The 17,542-nt window shown below is 41.0% G+C and overlaps 1 protein-coding gene across 1 annotated transcript in view; it reads right to left on the bottom strand.

Moving 5' to 3' along the window:
* RORB (RAR related orphan receptor B) overlaps nt 1-6,129 on the bottom strand; it is a 213,335-nt gene extending 207,206 nt beyond the window's left edge. Inside the window, exon 1 of the mRNA XM_083186110.1 lies at nt 5,666-6,129. Within this exon, the coding sequence (XP_083042236.1) occupies nt 5,666-5,672 (7 nt within the window). The 5' untranslated portion in view covers nt 5,673-6,129. The remainder of the gene's footprint in view (nt 1-5,665) is intronic.
* Between the last annotated feature and the right edge of the window lie 11,413 nt (nt 6,130-17,542).

Genomic DNA, 17,542 nt, shown 5'->3' with positions numbered 1-17,542 from the left:
CATTGTCTGCTCATCATGTTGTTCTACTGACAATTCAGTGTAAGTATTCCTTTGTCTGTTATTTACACAACTGTTTTATTTAGCTTAATTTGCCCTAGATGTCGTTATGACACCTGTGGTTTCCCTCAATATGGACTGAATGGCTGGGGTCATGGGTTGAAAGGGCAGCGTAAGGGCCACGAAAGGGGCTAGTTAACACAGCCCATTATAATAGTGTACTGGTTAAGCTCATTCCTATTCATCAGATGATTAGTTCAATCAATATTTATTCCTGTGTGCTTCCTTTGTCTTTAGCTACAAAGCAGACATCCTTCAGTTTGAGAGCACAAGCCTTGTCTAGGGTGAATTCACTGCTTTATTTGAAAGAAACAAATTGATTTATTTGGCAGCGAAATACACTTTCATTTGATGCTCATCAGTTGTGTTTGAAATGTCCAACCGTAAAAGGAACAAAGGCGCCAACTTTTACACAACACATGTAGATTTTAAAAAAAAATATTTATGATCATTATTGACACAATTTACTCTAATTCAAATTAATTTATCAAAATACAATGATACTCATCGATGACAGAACTGTTGACGTTTTGGCCAAGGAATTGTAGATTTCGTAAATGATGACTTAAAACATACATTTATAACATGTAGCATTCTGTATAAACAGTGCACAGGGACACATTGTTATAAATGACTAATGTGTTGATTTATTAATTATGCAAGTTTCATATAAAATTTATATACACTTGGTTATCTGTTCCCACATGATGACAAATGCAACTCAATCTGTGCCTAGGAAGAATATATTATCAAGTTGTCATAAAAAAAAGAATAATAGTTTAGTTGTTTGTAACTATTTTTGTGCTGGGGGGGGGGAGTTGTTGGGATTTTATAGATTATAAAACCTATTGGCAACCAAAAGGTTACCCCGTCATGCCGGATCATGCCATTGGATGGGCTCTAAATGAAACGGGTTAAATTCAAACAGATCACAACATATTTACTAAATGATAGGTTTGTCAAGACACAAAATATGAGTCAGAGCTTTTCAAGTGTATTTAATGTGATAACCGTAACATAATGCACCTTTGTAGGACCCTGTCACTATATATAATCATTAAAAAAACAATGTTACTATGTACCTAATTATGATATATTTATTATAATTATAGACCCAAAAATGTACAACTGTGCATGACTGCTAGGTCTAATAGCTACAATAGATGTTGCTTTTCTGTATAGTTTTTTCAACGTACAGAGCAACGAAGACACAGACACACACACACGGACACACACACGGCAACATACAATACGGAAGTTTGTTTTAGGTACCATTACCCTGAAGTTCAGGGCAACTCAAAATATTTATAGCATGTCAAAATATATGCTCATTTTATAAAAAAAATATATATACTACAGAATACAGTACAATATTACATTCGAAATAGTCATATATTTATTATTTTAATATATCTGTACTAAGCATGCAGATATTAATCTGCTAAGAAATGTATCAACATTGTCTAATACACGCCCATTGTCTAATTTGACTATTTTCTATATATAGGTTTGTAGAAAATGAATGATACAAATGTTTAATATTTATTTTCTCATAAAAAAGCAAAACATATCTTTACTTACTACAAAAATACACATGTGCTCTACAAATGTTAGAGAACGACACATACTATATATACATACAAATTTGCTAACGGTAAAAGTAATAAAACAGCAAATGAAAGAATACATTTAAAAAAAAAGCTGTGTCTCTATGAGAGTGCATTGCATTCTATTGTTGTATTAGCTATATAGTTTTTTTTATGTCGTTAGATTGTCCTATCTCTGTTAGTGCATCACGTCCACTTGGAGTGGGTAAAGCTGTCAGTCAGTACTTCTGTACGTCGACTGTACGACAATACTTTTCAGTTAAGTTATATTGGGATCATTACTAAAATCACTATAATTATGGTTTGCGGGCTTCTGTTGCCTTTATAAAGTATAACAGATATTTATTTTTTCAATGTTACTTCTAAGAAGATACATATATTGGCTTTTAGTTCTCCATATTAGCAATTCATATTCATATTAATAGTGTATTAGTTTGTCACATTGTGATGCTTTCACAGGAACACATTTTAGGCCTTTAAACAAAATTGTTTAAGTTTAAATAACTATTTCAGGTGTTTTGTAAGTTCACTGTTCCATTGAATTGTGAATATACCGTCAAATTGTATGTTTGCACAGTATCTCAAAATTGTGTGCCTTGAATCTTACCTGATACATTATGTCAATAACTACACGTTAGTTAGTTAACATGGTGTATGGTAAGACTGTGAGATTCTGCATGGTGCATCATGTCATGACAGCAGTGATTATTGTGTTCTTACTTTATTATACCTTCGTATGCTTTGTGTGTGTATATGTGTGTATATATATATATATATATATATATATAGATAGATAGATAGATAGATAGATAGATATACATATATATATATATATATATATATATATATATATATATATATAACATTGGTAATTAAGTAACAGCCCTCTTGTCACACTGATTAACACAAAAACATCTCTTAAACTTTTATACAAATGCCCTCGGCTTCTTTAACACATTAGTTTGTGTGGGTCTTTTTGTGCTCAGCAATGCTGATACTCTAAAACTATAAGGGCAAATTGAGTGATCAGGGGTACAGTAATACCGAATAACATGCAGGTCCCACTCATACCATGCCCATCTTATACACATGACAGATCCATCAGTCTTACATAATAGCTGATTTGAGTCTGATGCATTTTTTATATTACACATATACAAGTCCAGATACACAAAAGCACAAAGAAACCCACACACGCCCACAGTGATATTCTCTCTATATAGGTAAAGCACTTCACAAGCAAAGGCAAATGATCAAAAGCATGTAATGCATAAATATAATCTATAGGAAGAACCACATAGAAGTGTACAACAATGTACAGTATGTGAATAAAGTTACACATAAATTGGGAAACCCTTGTTACTTAACCCTGTGAGCGCCAAGTGAATTTGTCAAAATAGGTGTGAAAATTCATCATAATGACCGGTAACGTTTACCTTATATAGCAAATATAATCTTTTTTAACATTTTTTTTATTTGAATCTATATAACAAATGTGAGCGACGCTGGCATTTTTAGCTGATACTTTGAACATCTCTCACAGAGATGTTGGCACTCAAATGGTTAAATCGACGTTAACAAAACGGTTTCTATTACATAGGAACAACTTACAGGGATGAACATTAAGCAAAGTTTATTTATATACAAATGTCTAGAAACTTTTTTAACTTCAGGAAATTCTATTTAAATACAGTAAGTGTGCGTGTGTATATATATATATATATATATATATATATATATATATATATATATATGGTAAAGCAAGGGGATGATCTAAATTCTACTTAAGTTCATATTTTATTGAGCAAATTACCCCAGACTTTCATTGACTGTATTTGACATTTACATTCCAGTATCCATGACATGACTGTTATAAACAGCAATAACTTTGCCAATGTAGTCAGCTGTGAATATGAAATCAGTGGACAGTGAGGTGTGTAGAACCGGTATCTTCGTCTCCGTACATCTTTATCTCAAGTTTTGCAAGAGCACAGGACCAAATGCCCCCAGAAGGGTAAATGAGTTATTTTATCTCTCGATGTCTACAGTGGCACATATCTCTCTCACCATTCCTTTTCAGGAGTGCTCAGACATGATCATTTGGCTTTGATGCCAAAGAAACTGTCATGATTGATGTTGGGCAAAATGCAATACAAGGAACAATAACAAGCAGTATCAAATTTTGCCTTCTTCAGTATTTGTAACTCCACTGGCTATGAAAAAAAAATCCTTGATATTGGCCCTAGATCAAACTGTGGATGAATGTGAGTTCAAAGCTTTTGATACAATCCACTTGATTGCACACAGCAAAGAGAGATTTGTGTGAGGATGGAACGGTACATCAGGAATGAGCAATCGGTGTAAAGGATTTACATTTGCCTCAAAATTGTACCAAACCAATATTAACTATAAAAATATGAGTGTGATCCAAGTACTACATATGTGTTTATATGTTTTATGCATACTACAGTTAAAATCACAATTATGTATGATTGCATAACTTGTAGATAGATACTGCACATTAACAAGATGTGTCCCTTATACAGTAGCTAATGCTTCTGTGCACTTGTTATATCGTCCCCTGCTTATAAATCTGCCTCTTGCTTCTTAAGCCTCAGAAGACCTTTCATCTTTTAAAGCAGTATGACAACCAATTTACCAGCAATTCTATTGATCAAGGACAAACTTATATTCAACTGGCAACATATCTTGTAAGGCAGTAATTAGTGACCACTGGAACACATACCTACTACAGTATATTGCTGTACTGTTTGTGGCAAGTCATTTTTCTCTCTATAGCCCAGCAACAAAAATACAAACCTCTCTAAATCCAAATATCTTTTTTATTACTATAATTGCTTCAAAAGCTCTTCAACTAAGCACCCTCGTGTTAATTTGTATGCATATTCTGGGGATAAGTGCCAGATCAGCATCTGTAGCTATTATGGTGATCATGCTGGTAGGAAATAAATAAGTGTGGGACCTAGATATTTAATTAGGAAGTAACAACTTTTGTGCTGTAAAAAGCCACCTGATAATTGTAAAGTGCAACAACACTGACTACAGTGACTTCTGCACAAATCAGCATTCTGACACCCTACAAGAGCCATAGTAACAAACTTAAGTCTCTGGGTACCAAAGTGCAAACAAACACACACACACACACACACACACACACACACACACACACACACACACACACACACACACCTGTAACAATATGTTATGCTACCTTTACTAAGCAACATAAGCAATAGTGACATGCCATGATGAGCACCTGTTATCTACAGTAAAGCACAGGTAAGAAGTTCAGTATCACAGTATTACTGTGATACTGTGTCCTAATATTGACTATTTGTGGTGTTGACACCCATTGTAAAAGTACATTTGTGTCTTTCTTACATCAGTACACTCATAAGCACTTATATTATCTTATAATACCCAAGGCACCATCAAGCCTTTAATGGATGTGCACAAAGTCTGTCTTACAGTACTTACAAAGTGCAATAAGTGCCCAAAGCAAAACAACCAGTTAGCAGTGATAAGCAGCCCAGCTCCCCACTTTAATGCTAAGAAGTGAGAGTATCTTCTCCGCTCCGCACAACGCACCAGTGGACGTATCTGCGCCCGGAGAGACCATACTACTGGCAATGACCTCTGAGAGGTCCTATCGGGACGCCCAGCTCATGTCAGAGTGCAGCGCTGCAAGGGAAGATGTGCTATCCACTTGGCTACCTGTCCTCCCCCAGGTGCGCTCTGCCATAGACGTGGCGCTGCATGCACTGTACCTTCCTTGGCATCTAACTACTGTATAAGTCACCCAACACAGCAATTACACAACTATGCAAAGAACAGTCATCAGCAGCCGGCTCCTGTAGAGTGGCACAGACACATGGGCACTGTGCACCAGCTGAGAGCCATGGGAGACTCACGGCTTCATACTGAGTCCAACTTGGACTTGACCCTCCCCACAGCCATCCTGTGCCCCCCGCACCCCTTACCTCGCATGGTGGCAGTGAGGCGAAGACTCCTCTCGCAGTGCAATCATGAAGATCCCAGGCTGGGTAGTTAGCAGACAAATCCCCTGATAGAGCCGGAGAGCAGCAGCAGCACTAGTGAGCCAAGCATCCCTTCCCGTTCCCGCAGCCTGCCCCTGCCTCCCCGCTGCCGGCTGGATGTGTATGTGTGTGTGCCTCAGCTTATTGCTCTGCACAGCTTTCTTCCCCTGCTCCTCTGTCACACCGCTCCAGATTTCTTTCTGATCACTTGCACGGATGAGGAGGGGGGCTGGATTATGCAATGGGAGGCAAGTGAGCTGCCACAACAAGCTAACCAGAGGGAGGAAAGAGGAGAGAAGCAAGGGAAGAATGGGAGGCTGTGTAAGAGGCAGAGCATGTGGCTTTTCACATGACATCTGTGTCAGTTATCCCAAGGTGCAACAACCACTTAGAAAGTTGTAGGGACATGACCATAGCAAGCTCATAATACAAAGCCTATGTGCTGAAGAGCTGTGGCCCCGCCCCCTTACCCGAGCTGGGGACTCTCACTTTCTGCATTTGCTTGACACAGAACACTCAGCATCATCTCTGTTGTCATAGATAGACACTGTTATTCCACGAGGAAGCATACTGTACTGTTATGTCTAGCTACAGTTTCTGTTTGAGATAGGCAGTACCTATGATGGTATAAAGAAATGGTTCCTAGTAATCACTTTCCATCTGGGTACCACCTGGCAGCCCATTTGGTCACTTCTACCAACATTTGCAAAGCAATCCATTTGTAAGGAATATAAAGTAATTGCTATTAGCTAAAATGTTTATACACTACTATACATACAGTATAAAAGAATGGGCACAATAATTTATTTATTAACAGTTTCTTATATAGCACACACATATTCCGCAGCACTTTAGAGAGAATATATGACCATTCACATCAGTCCCTGCCCCAGTAGAGCTTACAATCTATATTCCCTACCACATGTACATGCACACACAGGCATTCTAGGGTTCATTTATTGGGAGCCAATTAACCTACCTGTATATTTTTGGACTGTGGGAGGAAACCGGAGTAACCAGAGGAAACCCACGCAAGTACGGGGAGAATATACAAACTCCGCACAGTTAGGGCCATGGTGGGAATTGAACCCATGACCTCAGCGCTGTGAGACAGTAATGCTAACCATTAAACCATCCGGTTTTTACCCATACCCCTAAGCATCTATAGCTCAAAATACGAAAAGTTTGAAATTGACAATAAAACTGTAGTCTACATATGCTTTCTTTTACTATGACCTGCTCCTTTAGTGGCCCATTCATCATAGAATGGCATTGCAATATGAGATCCTTTTTGTTGAATGTATCCGGCGGTTTGCTTCGTTCGCTGGGTGCCAGGGGTTTGCGCATGGACATGCAGGTTGGAGGACATAGGAGGACACGCTGGCTGTGGCACTTCTAAAAGGAAAGCATTTTGTAGGTACCCCATTAAGGCTTGAAAGAGCAGCTCATAGTGTAATCAGGCTGCCTACAAAGAAGACACAATCTGCTCTACTGTCAAGGTATGGTGAGTGGAGACACAAGGACACATATGGATCTTAATCATTTGGTTGGACTCTTACATATATAAGTGGCTGAGATATGGATATTATTTTACACCCCATTTTCATATACTGCCTGCAATGCTGGGGGTTTGAGCTGCCACCAGGATCAACTATAACTTTCCAAAAAAATTTGTTTCATTGCAAACTTCTGTTTGATATACAGATGGAGCCAGCCCCCGCCAGCCCCAGCTCCAGACAGGGGGCGCGCGCGAATGAGATGCTCGTGCGCCCCGTGGAAATGGAGCTCCCCACCGCCGTCTGTCACCTCCCCCGCCGACACGGTCGATCCCCATTGCCGCCCCAACCCCCCCCAACCCTGCCCGCTGCCCTGCCACCGAGAGACTGGGACACGCATGCACGCGAGTCCCAGTATAATGGAGTCTCTCTCCTTATTCAGACTGGATTGCAAAGCACTTTTTTTCTCTAATGGACAAATTCATGTTTCCGTATAGGTGGGGCAAATGTGCATAGAGAGTTGCAGATCCAGGCATACCATGACACACAGTGAGCCAGCCACATGTGATACAGGGAAACAGACAAATGCATAAAGTAATTCACATGGGCACAGAGTCCACACCACACACCGCTGAGAACATACAGTATATTGTGAAAGCATGGATCTAATTACAAAACAAGGGGAGATTTTCACAAACCTATGTGATAAAAATCGTGGCAATACATTGAAGATAAAAACTGATGCCAGTGCCAAATGGTGTCACTTTGCAAAGTGACACCATTGCAAACTATCGGTCATCCACCACATTAGCTTGGATAATTCTGTTACCCCTACAGTGTGCGCACCTGATGGGTTCCAAATGCTATGAAAGACAAAGTCCTAGCTGAGCTGGAGCCCATTACCCTGCTTGGTGTCTTAACCCCTATTGAAGAGGCAAACCAGTGTCCATCTGCAATGGTTGGAGTATGCCTTCAATAGAACAGACCAGGGCACTGACAGAAATACCTTTATGCGTAGATTGAAAAGAGCTGCTGGTGTCTGCTTGCCACAAATGAACGGATTTCATCTATGGACAGCCAGTCACTGTTGAAACTAATCCTCATCATGAGAAAGCCCCTGCACAATGTATGATGCTCATATTATAGAGGTACCACCGAGACATCACCTACAAGCATGGCAAAGAAGGTTCATAGCTTATACACTCTCCAAAGCATTCCTCCCTCATTTTGCACCTCTACACATTGACAATGACTATGATGTCTGTGCAAATCCTGTCCTGCACGGCTGGCTCAGTCCTCCAAGAAACTTCCCCAAGAATTATACTCATTCTTTGCCATGTGAGATGAGTTATCTCTGTCATACGGGATCATCTCGAGAGGTGGGACATTTGTTATACCCGACACCTTATACAAGTACTACACCAAGCAAGGGCACCCGGCCTGGAGGGCATCAAGCAGAGTGCCAGGGAACTGCTCTATTAATCCAAGATGTTTGATGACCTTGAGAGGGAGGTCTCTGTTTCTGGCCCATGAGCAGGTGTTCATTTACACCAGTGGTGTCAAACTCATGGTCCTACAGCTGTTGTGGAACTACACTTCCCAGCATGCCCTGCCACAGTTTTAGCAATCCATTGTATAAAATCTTTGGCAGGGCATGCTGGGAAGTATAGTTCCACAACAGCTGGAGGGCCATGAGTTTGACACCACTGATGTACACTAACCACATGAGCCTCTGTGTCCACCGACATCCCAGATCTTTCATGGTCCATCAATGCAGCTGATGTTTTTGTATGGATGGGTACCTAATTCCTTTGGACTCTTACTCAGGGTGGTTAGAGAATGATCATTTGCCCACTCTTACCAGCACCACTGCCATTACCAAGCTCAAAGGACACTTTGCTACACATGGAATACCTCAAAAACTCAAAACAGACAACGCAACACAGTTCATGACAGGTAAATTAAAGATGTTTGCTCGTACTTGGGATTTCACACACATCAAAAGCGGTCCACTGTATCCACTATCCAATGGGCTGTCTGCTCAGCCATGCATCTATACGAGAAATGCAAATGCAACAGAACTTATGTCATGTTAGTGCTCTTAGTGCAACACACCACAGGATGGAACACCATCCCCTGCCCAACGGTTAATATCAGGGTGCACCAGAACCCAAAGCCCAATTACTGAACATCAATTATAACCTCATTTACAGACTCATGTGCAAACTACACTTTCCTCTAAGCACATTTCTAATAAAATACATTATGAACATAGAGTGCATGGTCTCCCTCAGTTGCTACTAGGACAAGATGTTTTAATACAGACCATTTGAAAATGTAACAAACTTGCCACCATCTTAGAGAAAGCCAGCTTGCCAAATGTATGTTGTTAAGACAGATGGAACTGTATGTGAGCATAACTGTCACCACCTGTTGGGTTTATCTGATTAGACTATTACTGCACCCAGTGTAATAGTGGATGTCACAGTCCCGAACCACACCATGGGTTGTTAGCTACAGATGGACCGCCTCTCATTGTTTCCGCCAGCTTGTCATGGTGAAGGTTTTGGCGATCCACTTATCTTCTTGCGCTCCTGTGCACCAAGGTGTGTGGATGCACACCATACAATATCCATGCAGTACATATTGCCACATCTGGGTGGCTGATGCTCCACCAATCTAGCAGCGGATTGATATACCGGTGGAAAACTGCCATTCACCATGAGTGGGGCGTGCTTACTATACAGCATGTATGAGTGCCTCATTCCCGTGGCTCCAACAGTACAGTAAAATACAAACAAATGGGCCATGTAGTGTCCTGGTCCCCTAGGCAAATAATAACTGCCACCTGCAGTTCACGTAGCCGATGCTGAATATTGTTAACACAAAACTCATTCTCGGGGAATGGAATAACGGCTCTGTCTTTATTACATAGACTTATGAGCAGTGGCTGCTATCACCAGGTGGCATAGGATAGTGGATAACTGTGGTGCTCTGCAAGCTGGAAAACTGTGTTTGATTACAGTGCCAATTTTATTTAGAATATTTTTTTTTAATTGAAACATTTATAAAAGTTATATTTAATAAAACTAGGCACTCACACACACACACACACACACACAAAAAACTTGTTTTATAAAAGCCTTTTAGTGCAACTTCATGTGCTAGTACCATAGAGCATGCATAGAGCATGCCGTGTAATGTTTAATACTATGCATTACACACACCATGTCTGCATAGCACCTTTCCTCAGCCAGATTGTCTGAATCAGCCTCTTACATTGCATTCTCCATGAAAAATCTCCCAGGAAAGGGGGAAGGGAGGCTGGGGTTGGTGTGGGCTGAAAACAGTACCATCAACACTAATCCACAATAAGAGTGTCTGAAACGCTGTAACGACTCATGTTTCTGGAACGGAGCACTCTCTATATACACATCACCAAGTGGCGTAGTCTAGTGGACAACTGTGCCGGTCTACACACTTGAAACCCGTGTTCGAATACTGTCATTTATTTAATTTTTTTTTAAATTGAAACATTTATGAAAGTTATATTTAATAAAACTAGGCACACCATTGTTTTCCGTAAAAGCCTTTTTGTGCACCTCCATGCAGCAAGAACCACAGCATTTGTTACAGAGTCAGTAGCGTTGGTGTAAAAGCATGCTAACATAGCACTGCTTAAGCTTAACCCTATGGATACATTAAAATAAGCTTAACGCTTCATTTCTCTGGTATTGGTGGTCCAATCGGCTCAGAACTGGGTTCATATGGAAGAGGAGATGTTTATCTACCAAGTTTCTGAGACCCCGGAAAGGGTAATTGCAAGCGTCAGAACCCATGGTGGCTCTGAATTAACAGGTCCATACTAGTCAATAGGAAAAAATGTGTCTACTTTACACCCAGTTCTATGTGTCCCAGAGACTGATACCATATGAAAGGAGACTCTTGGCTTTCGAGTGGGCTAAGTAGTAGGTTATATGACATCAAGAAGTAAATCGGCAAGCAACCATATGTAGGGTCCCCCCATATTGTCCACCTAGCTCATTACTACTGAGTACCGCAAATAGGAAATACTGTATAGAGAGGCTAAACACAATTGTTTTTGTATTCAGGGATGGCTTTTATCGCTCCCCATTATACTTATAAAGATATCACTTATAGCTGTAACTGTTACAGCAGAGTACAATAAAAGCTGTTCTTCCAACTTAGTACACAAAGTGCTATTGAGTACTCAAGTGCTACTTAGTACTCTGCAGCCAGGGAGCCATCACTGGAATGAAGGGAGGTGACAGTGATGAATTCTGCTCTCTAGTGGGTCAGCTCCTGGTAGGTTCTCAGCTCCATGTTTCACAGCAGGTACGCCCAAACCTGGACAGCAGTGTGGGTAGAAGACCGGAGCTGCGGGTTCATCATTGCAGCATCTGTGCCTTTGTCAACAGCCCCTGTGTGTTTAAATAGTGTAATGAGACACACCTTCAGCATTCCCCTTAGACATGTAAAATCTATGCCATTGCTCGCTGCATAGATGTGGGCTTCCACAAAGTCCCGGTTCACGCCCAGAAGCCATTTTGTTATCCTGCTTTGTACTTTAGTCTGGCCTGTCCCTACAGTATGTCATTCATACTCTAGCATAATTCTGTGTTTAATTAGTGTAGCGTAATGAGAGGCACAGACAGCAGTGCCCTTACACAAGTGTTACCTATGCCATCAATAGCTCCATAATTGAGGGCTCCCATGAAGCCCTGTTTGACACCTGGTAGCCATTTTGTTAACTCTCTTGGCGCTCAAGTCTGTCCTGCTTGTACGGTACAGTATGACATTCCTAAGGTAGCGTATCTGTATTTAACTAGTGTAGCTAAATGAGATGCACAGACAGCAGAGCCCTTTTTCAAGTCAACCCTAAAGTATGGATCTGCATTTGTCTTTGCTGCTTTCCCACCGCAGCAACCCATCTTGGCACACTGTTTGCTAAAAATGGGGCATACGAGCGTCTCACATGCAGGCTTGCCCTATTCTCAGTGAAAGTACTGTATACTCACTCACTTATCCCCATAGCCTACTATAAATAGCGTAATGAGACGCATGTCTATGTAATAGTATTTTTAGAAAAGTGTGTATCTAAAATACTGAACAGTACAGTAATGTACAGTAAAGTAGTTCTTGTGCTACAGTGCATTTCAATGGACACTTCATGCACATGCAATCCGGATCCTTTTGCTATAACTTTGCATTAGACACATGCACAGTGGGGATTTTAAAAAGCGACATCTGGTGGATGATCGCTGGTATTGCATTTATCCGGTAACACAATCGGCAATAGCCAAGCTGTGATTCGTATTGCGCTGCCTTGCGACTAGGCGCGCTGTGGCGGATTGGCGGAACAATCGCCATAGGCAGGCTAGACGAGAGGCTCCATCTCTGTGTCTTCCTCAGTCTATAGTATAACACCTTCTGACTTAATGGAAACTCCAGTTACTACTCTCAATGAACAGCCATCCTTGACGCATCTGTATTAGGACATTTATGAAAGCCTAATTCCCAATTTCCAGACTAGGGGCCTGATTCAGAGTTATCTGCAGAAGTGCAGAAATTACTATTCACAGCACGTATGCACGAGCCCTTTAACTGTGATTGCTGCTGATTGCAGTGTCAGAGCCGGCAGGGGGCACCATTGGACTGTTGGGGATGGTGATGACATGTTTTATGGGAGTGGTCCGGAAAACTCAGATGGGGGAGGGCCATGGCTTTGTGACATCAGCAGGTGATGTGTGAGCGCTTTGCTGTGTAGTGAAGCACTCACACTTTGGGTGCTTCTTAATTCATTCCTTACCCCTTTACTTGCGGCATGCTCCCCTGTGAGCCTGGGGTGAATGCACTCAATAAAATGCCAGGGCTGTATCAGAGCCCCAGTCCGTCCATGACTACATATCAATAAAATTGCAATGGAAATCAGAGTAAACCTAAACCTTAAACTATAATTGTGGTAATTACATTCATGCACCATTCATGAAACATTGGCTTTTGGCATTGATCTCTGTCAATATAATATGCTTATATATACCGACAGAAGGATCAGAGATTAGGTTTTTAAATGCAAAGTATCTTTCCAAACAAACCGCCCCAAGAAACAAAATGTGTATTCTTGAACCAATTCATTTACCAGTAGCATGACAGTAAAAGGAAGCAAGTTGCAAAGTGTCAGTATATTTCAATGGGATGCGGTCATCTATTAGAATGAACTTAGGTCTACAGTCATTAGGTCGACCCCACTAGGTCGACTGGCAGGAAGGTCGACCTGACTTAAGGTCGACATGGGCCAAGGTCGACATGACTTAAGGTCGAATTTGCATAAAGGTCGACATGAGGAAGGTCGACTGGTCATAAGACATGGGTTTTTTACTGTTTTTTGAGCCGACATGTGCCGACAGGCGGTATTTCATGCCCTACCATCCACTAGGGCGTGGTGGGAGAATAAAATAGTGTGCCGAGCGCAGCGAGGCACCGTGCCCGAAGCATGGCGAGCGAAGCGAGCGATGCGAGGGTCCGATTCTCATTGCCAACTGTGTCCATGTCGACTGTGTCGACATTCGGATAAAAAAACAGTGAAAAACCCATGTCGACCTTATGACCAGTCGACCTTTATGCAAATTCGACCTTAAGTCATGTCGACCTTGGCCCATGTCGACCTTAAGTCAGGTCGACCTTCCTGCCAGTCGACCTAGTGGGGTCGACCTAATGACTGTAGACCTAAATGCAGTCTGACGAATGATCCCATTCCATTTCAATTATTCCTTTTCATTTATGTTGCTGCATATTGACATTCTTTTCACACATATTTATAAAACCTGAATCCAGTCAACATCGAAAGTCAGATAGTTCATATAAAAAAATGACAGAGAAGAGCTGCAAATTTGGTTATAAAAAGGACTACTCTAGTAAAGGTTTATAAATAGGTAACAATGTTTACATATTTTTTCTTGATAAAGTAATGCAATTTTAAATTGTACTTTAAGAAATAGAATTATATAATCGCTAAACAGAAAGGTTTATTGGCAAACTGATGGATATATACTGTACATGCTTACATTAATCTTTTCACTCTTTGTACGTACTGTAGGAGCTTATTCACTTGGCTTTCAATGTACAGTACTGTAAATACAATTTAACATTTTGTGACATTAGGGTTTATGATGAGAACGCATATAACCTTACGTAATAACAGCATTTCTATTTTGCCCCTAAAATCACTGCTATTTTACTAGATATGTAGAGCAGCTAAGAGATTGATTGGGCCCTGGAACTAGAAAGGGCCAGTCAAGGGCTGGGACGCACACAGTTATAAATACCAGGGCCCTTGCCTTTGTAGAAGCATCAGCAAGTGATGAGGTGCCCTGGCCTTACCATCTTGTGGGAGTGGTTACACCTCCCTGGCAGCATGCGGGGTATTAAAGTGGCTGCTGCTACCTGTAGTCTTACTGCAAAATAAATATTAAAGAGAAGAGAGGATAGGACTCTGGACAGCAGCACACAGTACACACAGCAGTGTACGCAGCGGCCGGGAGGATGGAGTTCTCTATGACTGGATTATTCTGGAGCTGAAGCCCTACAGAGTAGAATTAACTGAGCACATTGCACATCTGGAGATAACATGTCTGTCAGGATGTTAAGGATGGAGAGCAATTCATCCACGAGAGAAATACTGAGAGGTTTCAGCAGGTGGATATTGTAGTAGCAGAATTCACAACCATCCTTCAATGTGGGTTATTAAATCAGTAGGGCTCTAGACAAATAGATCATCCTGTGGACAAATCCTCTCTGCAATGATTCAGGAAGCAGATAATGGTCACCCTGTGCTGGTCAGACTATGAGCATCAGGAAGTGAATGACATTCTTTCAAAGTACTTTTAGCAGACTTTCCTACCCTCCCGGAATGGGCGCAAGGGTCCCGAAAAATTGGGTCACCTTCCCAGCCGCCCGGAAGTGTGGGCAAGCCTCCAGAATTTATCAGGGACCTAGCATCAGCCCCCGCACATCCTCCCTCTGCCTGTCAAATACCAGCATTTGCATTTTGGGGGGGGGGAGAGGAGGAGGGGCTTAAATGGCGCAAATCACGTAATTTAGTACAACCCTCTCCCCCAAAGAGCCACGAATCACAGCATTTACAGGTAATGGGGTATGGCCTAATGGCAGCAATCCCAGCCCCCGGAAAAGTGGATTCTCCCGGACGGAAGACAATTACATTAAGCAAGTTTGCTTTACAGTCACCTTCCCCTCATTATGACAGTGCACATAGGTGTTTTCTATGCCTGTCCCAGGCCTACTTCTCTCAACAACAAAAAATGTGAGGGGTATGTTTAATAAAGCATACAGTACAGGCACACATTGGTTCTGTGCAGCAGCTCTGTTATTCAATGTTTCATCCAAAGGCTACAATGATGAGAATAATCCATTGTAGCATATGGTGGGAACGACTACAATATGTGGTTAACTGCAAGGTTAATAAAGGCTAAGTACAAGTTGTCCTCTATTAACCTTGCAGTTAACCATATTACAGTATGTAGTAGTTCTCATCATATGCTTCAATTAAGAAATTATTTGGATCCGAGTTTGAACTATGCGAGTTGCACAAGACCAAATACCATGCAGGTTTGCATGTTTTCAGACCCTAGTATATTGGTTGAGTTTACAAAGTATCAAAAATTAAGCGCTAAAGTTGCACATTTTGAAAACTCGGCACCTATTACATGTAGCCCTATATGTTTATACATTTTAATGTTTTTGTTACAGTTCATTGATATTTGTAATATTTGTGTTTTTATAAAAGTCCTTTGCACCTATTCTAAATGTGCACCTGGCAAAATACTCAGGGATACATGCAGTCAGATACGTATACTTGTGTTATGACAGGATACAGTCCCACTTCCAAATATTATGTTTGAAAATGCCTTTTTGGAGGGCAAAACGCATTAGAAGCTACCAGCTACACAGCCAACCAGCTAACTACTTGCATGCCAGCAAACGATTGTATACCAGCCGCTGATTGCCACATTTGCCTTCATCACCTCGTGTGGAACGCTTCATCCATCAGCCCTTCAACTTGCTGCCCACTGTGCAGTGTGGAAAAAGCCAATAGGAGCAGGTACAAGCATCCATGGGTGAGAGTCACGGCATCGCATCACAGGACTCAGCATCACCGGCAGCGTGAGTGAGAGACACGCGTACCGGCTACAACATCAAGATCCATCCGTCAGTCTTCTCCAGGCGGGACACTCCACATTCAATACCACACAGGACTCCATCGCAGGGCAGCACAGGTGATGTATGTGCATACCGTGACTTGACATGTTTTTTGTCTAAGGACATAATCGCGAAGGAATAACCGTCATTGCACAGAAAGCCCTTACACTGTGTCCCGGCATTATTACAAATATCCAATCGACAAATTGTCTACATATGCAAGTTTGCAGTTTCTATATATAAATTCAAAGCTATTTATGATCCTTGAATCCAGAGATATTTTAGCTTGTTTTTTGTTCTTAAAAATGTGTACACGCTAATTAGTATTATATTATGTGCTAATATTATACACATTTGATTTTATAGGTGGCCACCTTATCCAGTAGTAATTTATTTTTATTTATATTTTCTATGCAATCAAAAATACAATTATATTTGATTGATTTCTTTGAAGCAGTCTCCATCCTTTTGCTACACATGTGATCCCCTCCATGGTGTATTGGAAATTGATATTCTTTACAAATTAGCGCAAGCTTCACATTCCCTCTGGGTATTTTGCACTTCCAAATATTGTAATATTGGGGTTTATTCTAGTTCATTCTTTCTGACAAAATCCTTCAGAGAGAATTAGATTTGGGTGGGGTTTTTCTTCAAAGTGAGATCTATATTGCAGTGTAAAATCATGCAGTCAGTATTTTCCCTGCACAGAAACAAAAAAACTCACCCAAATCTAATTCTCTCTGCACATGTTACATCTGCCCCCCTGCAGTGCACATGGTTTTGTCCATCTAAGAAGGATTTTGTCAGAAAGAGTGAACCAAAATAAGTGTCGAATTAGACAGTGTTGACCCTCAGGACAAAAAAACATGAAAAACTCATGTCAATCTTTTGACTGTCAACTTTACCATTGTTGACCTGATGCTTGTATTGACCTTCTGACCCTGTCATCCTTAGTCATGTCAGTGGTCAACCCAATGCTTAAAGACCTAAATTGGGTCAACCCAATGATCCATACAGGTTGCGATGACTCTTTTTACAAAAGTTTTTCATTTATAGAGTAGGCACTATTAGCATTTTTATATATCGA

Source organism: Crinia signifera, chromosome 1 (genome assembly GCF_055691185.1).
Source record: "Crinia signifera chromosome 1, ASM5569118v1, whole genome shotgun sequence".
In the NCBI taxonomy this organism is placed as follows: Eukaryota; Metazoa; Chordata; class Amphibia; order Anura; family Myobatrachidae; genus Crinia; species Crinia signifera.
The sequence above is the reverse complement of the archived record's forward strand: the minus strand, read 5'-3'. Positions and strand labels throughout refer to the sequence as shown.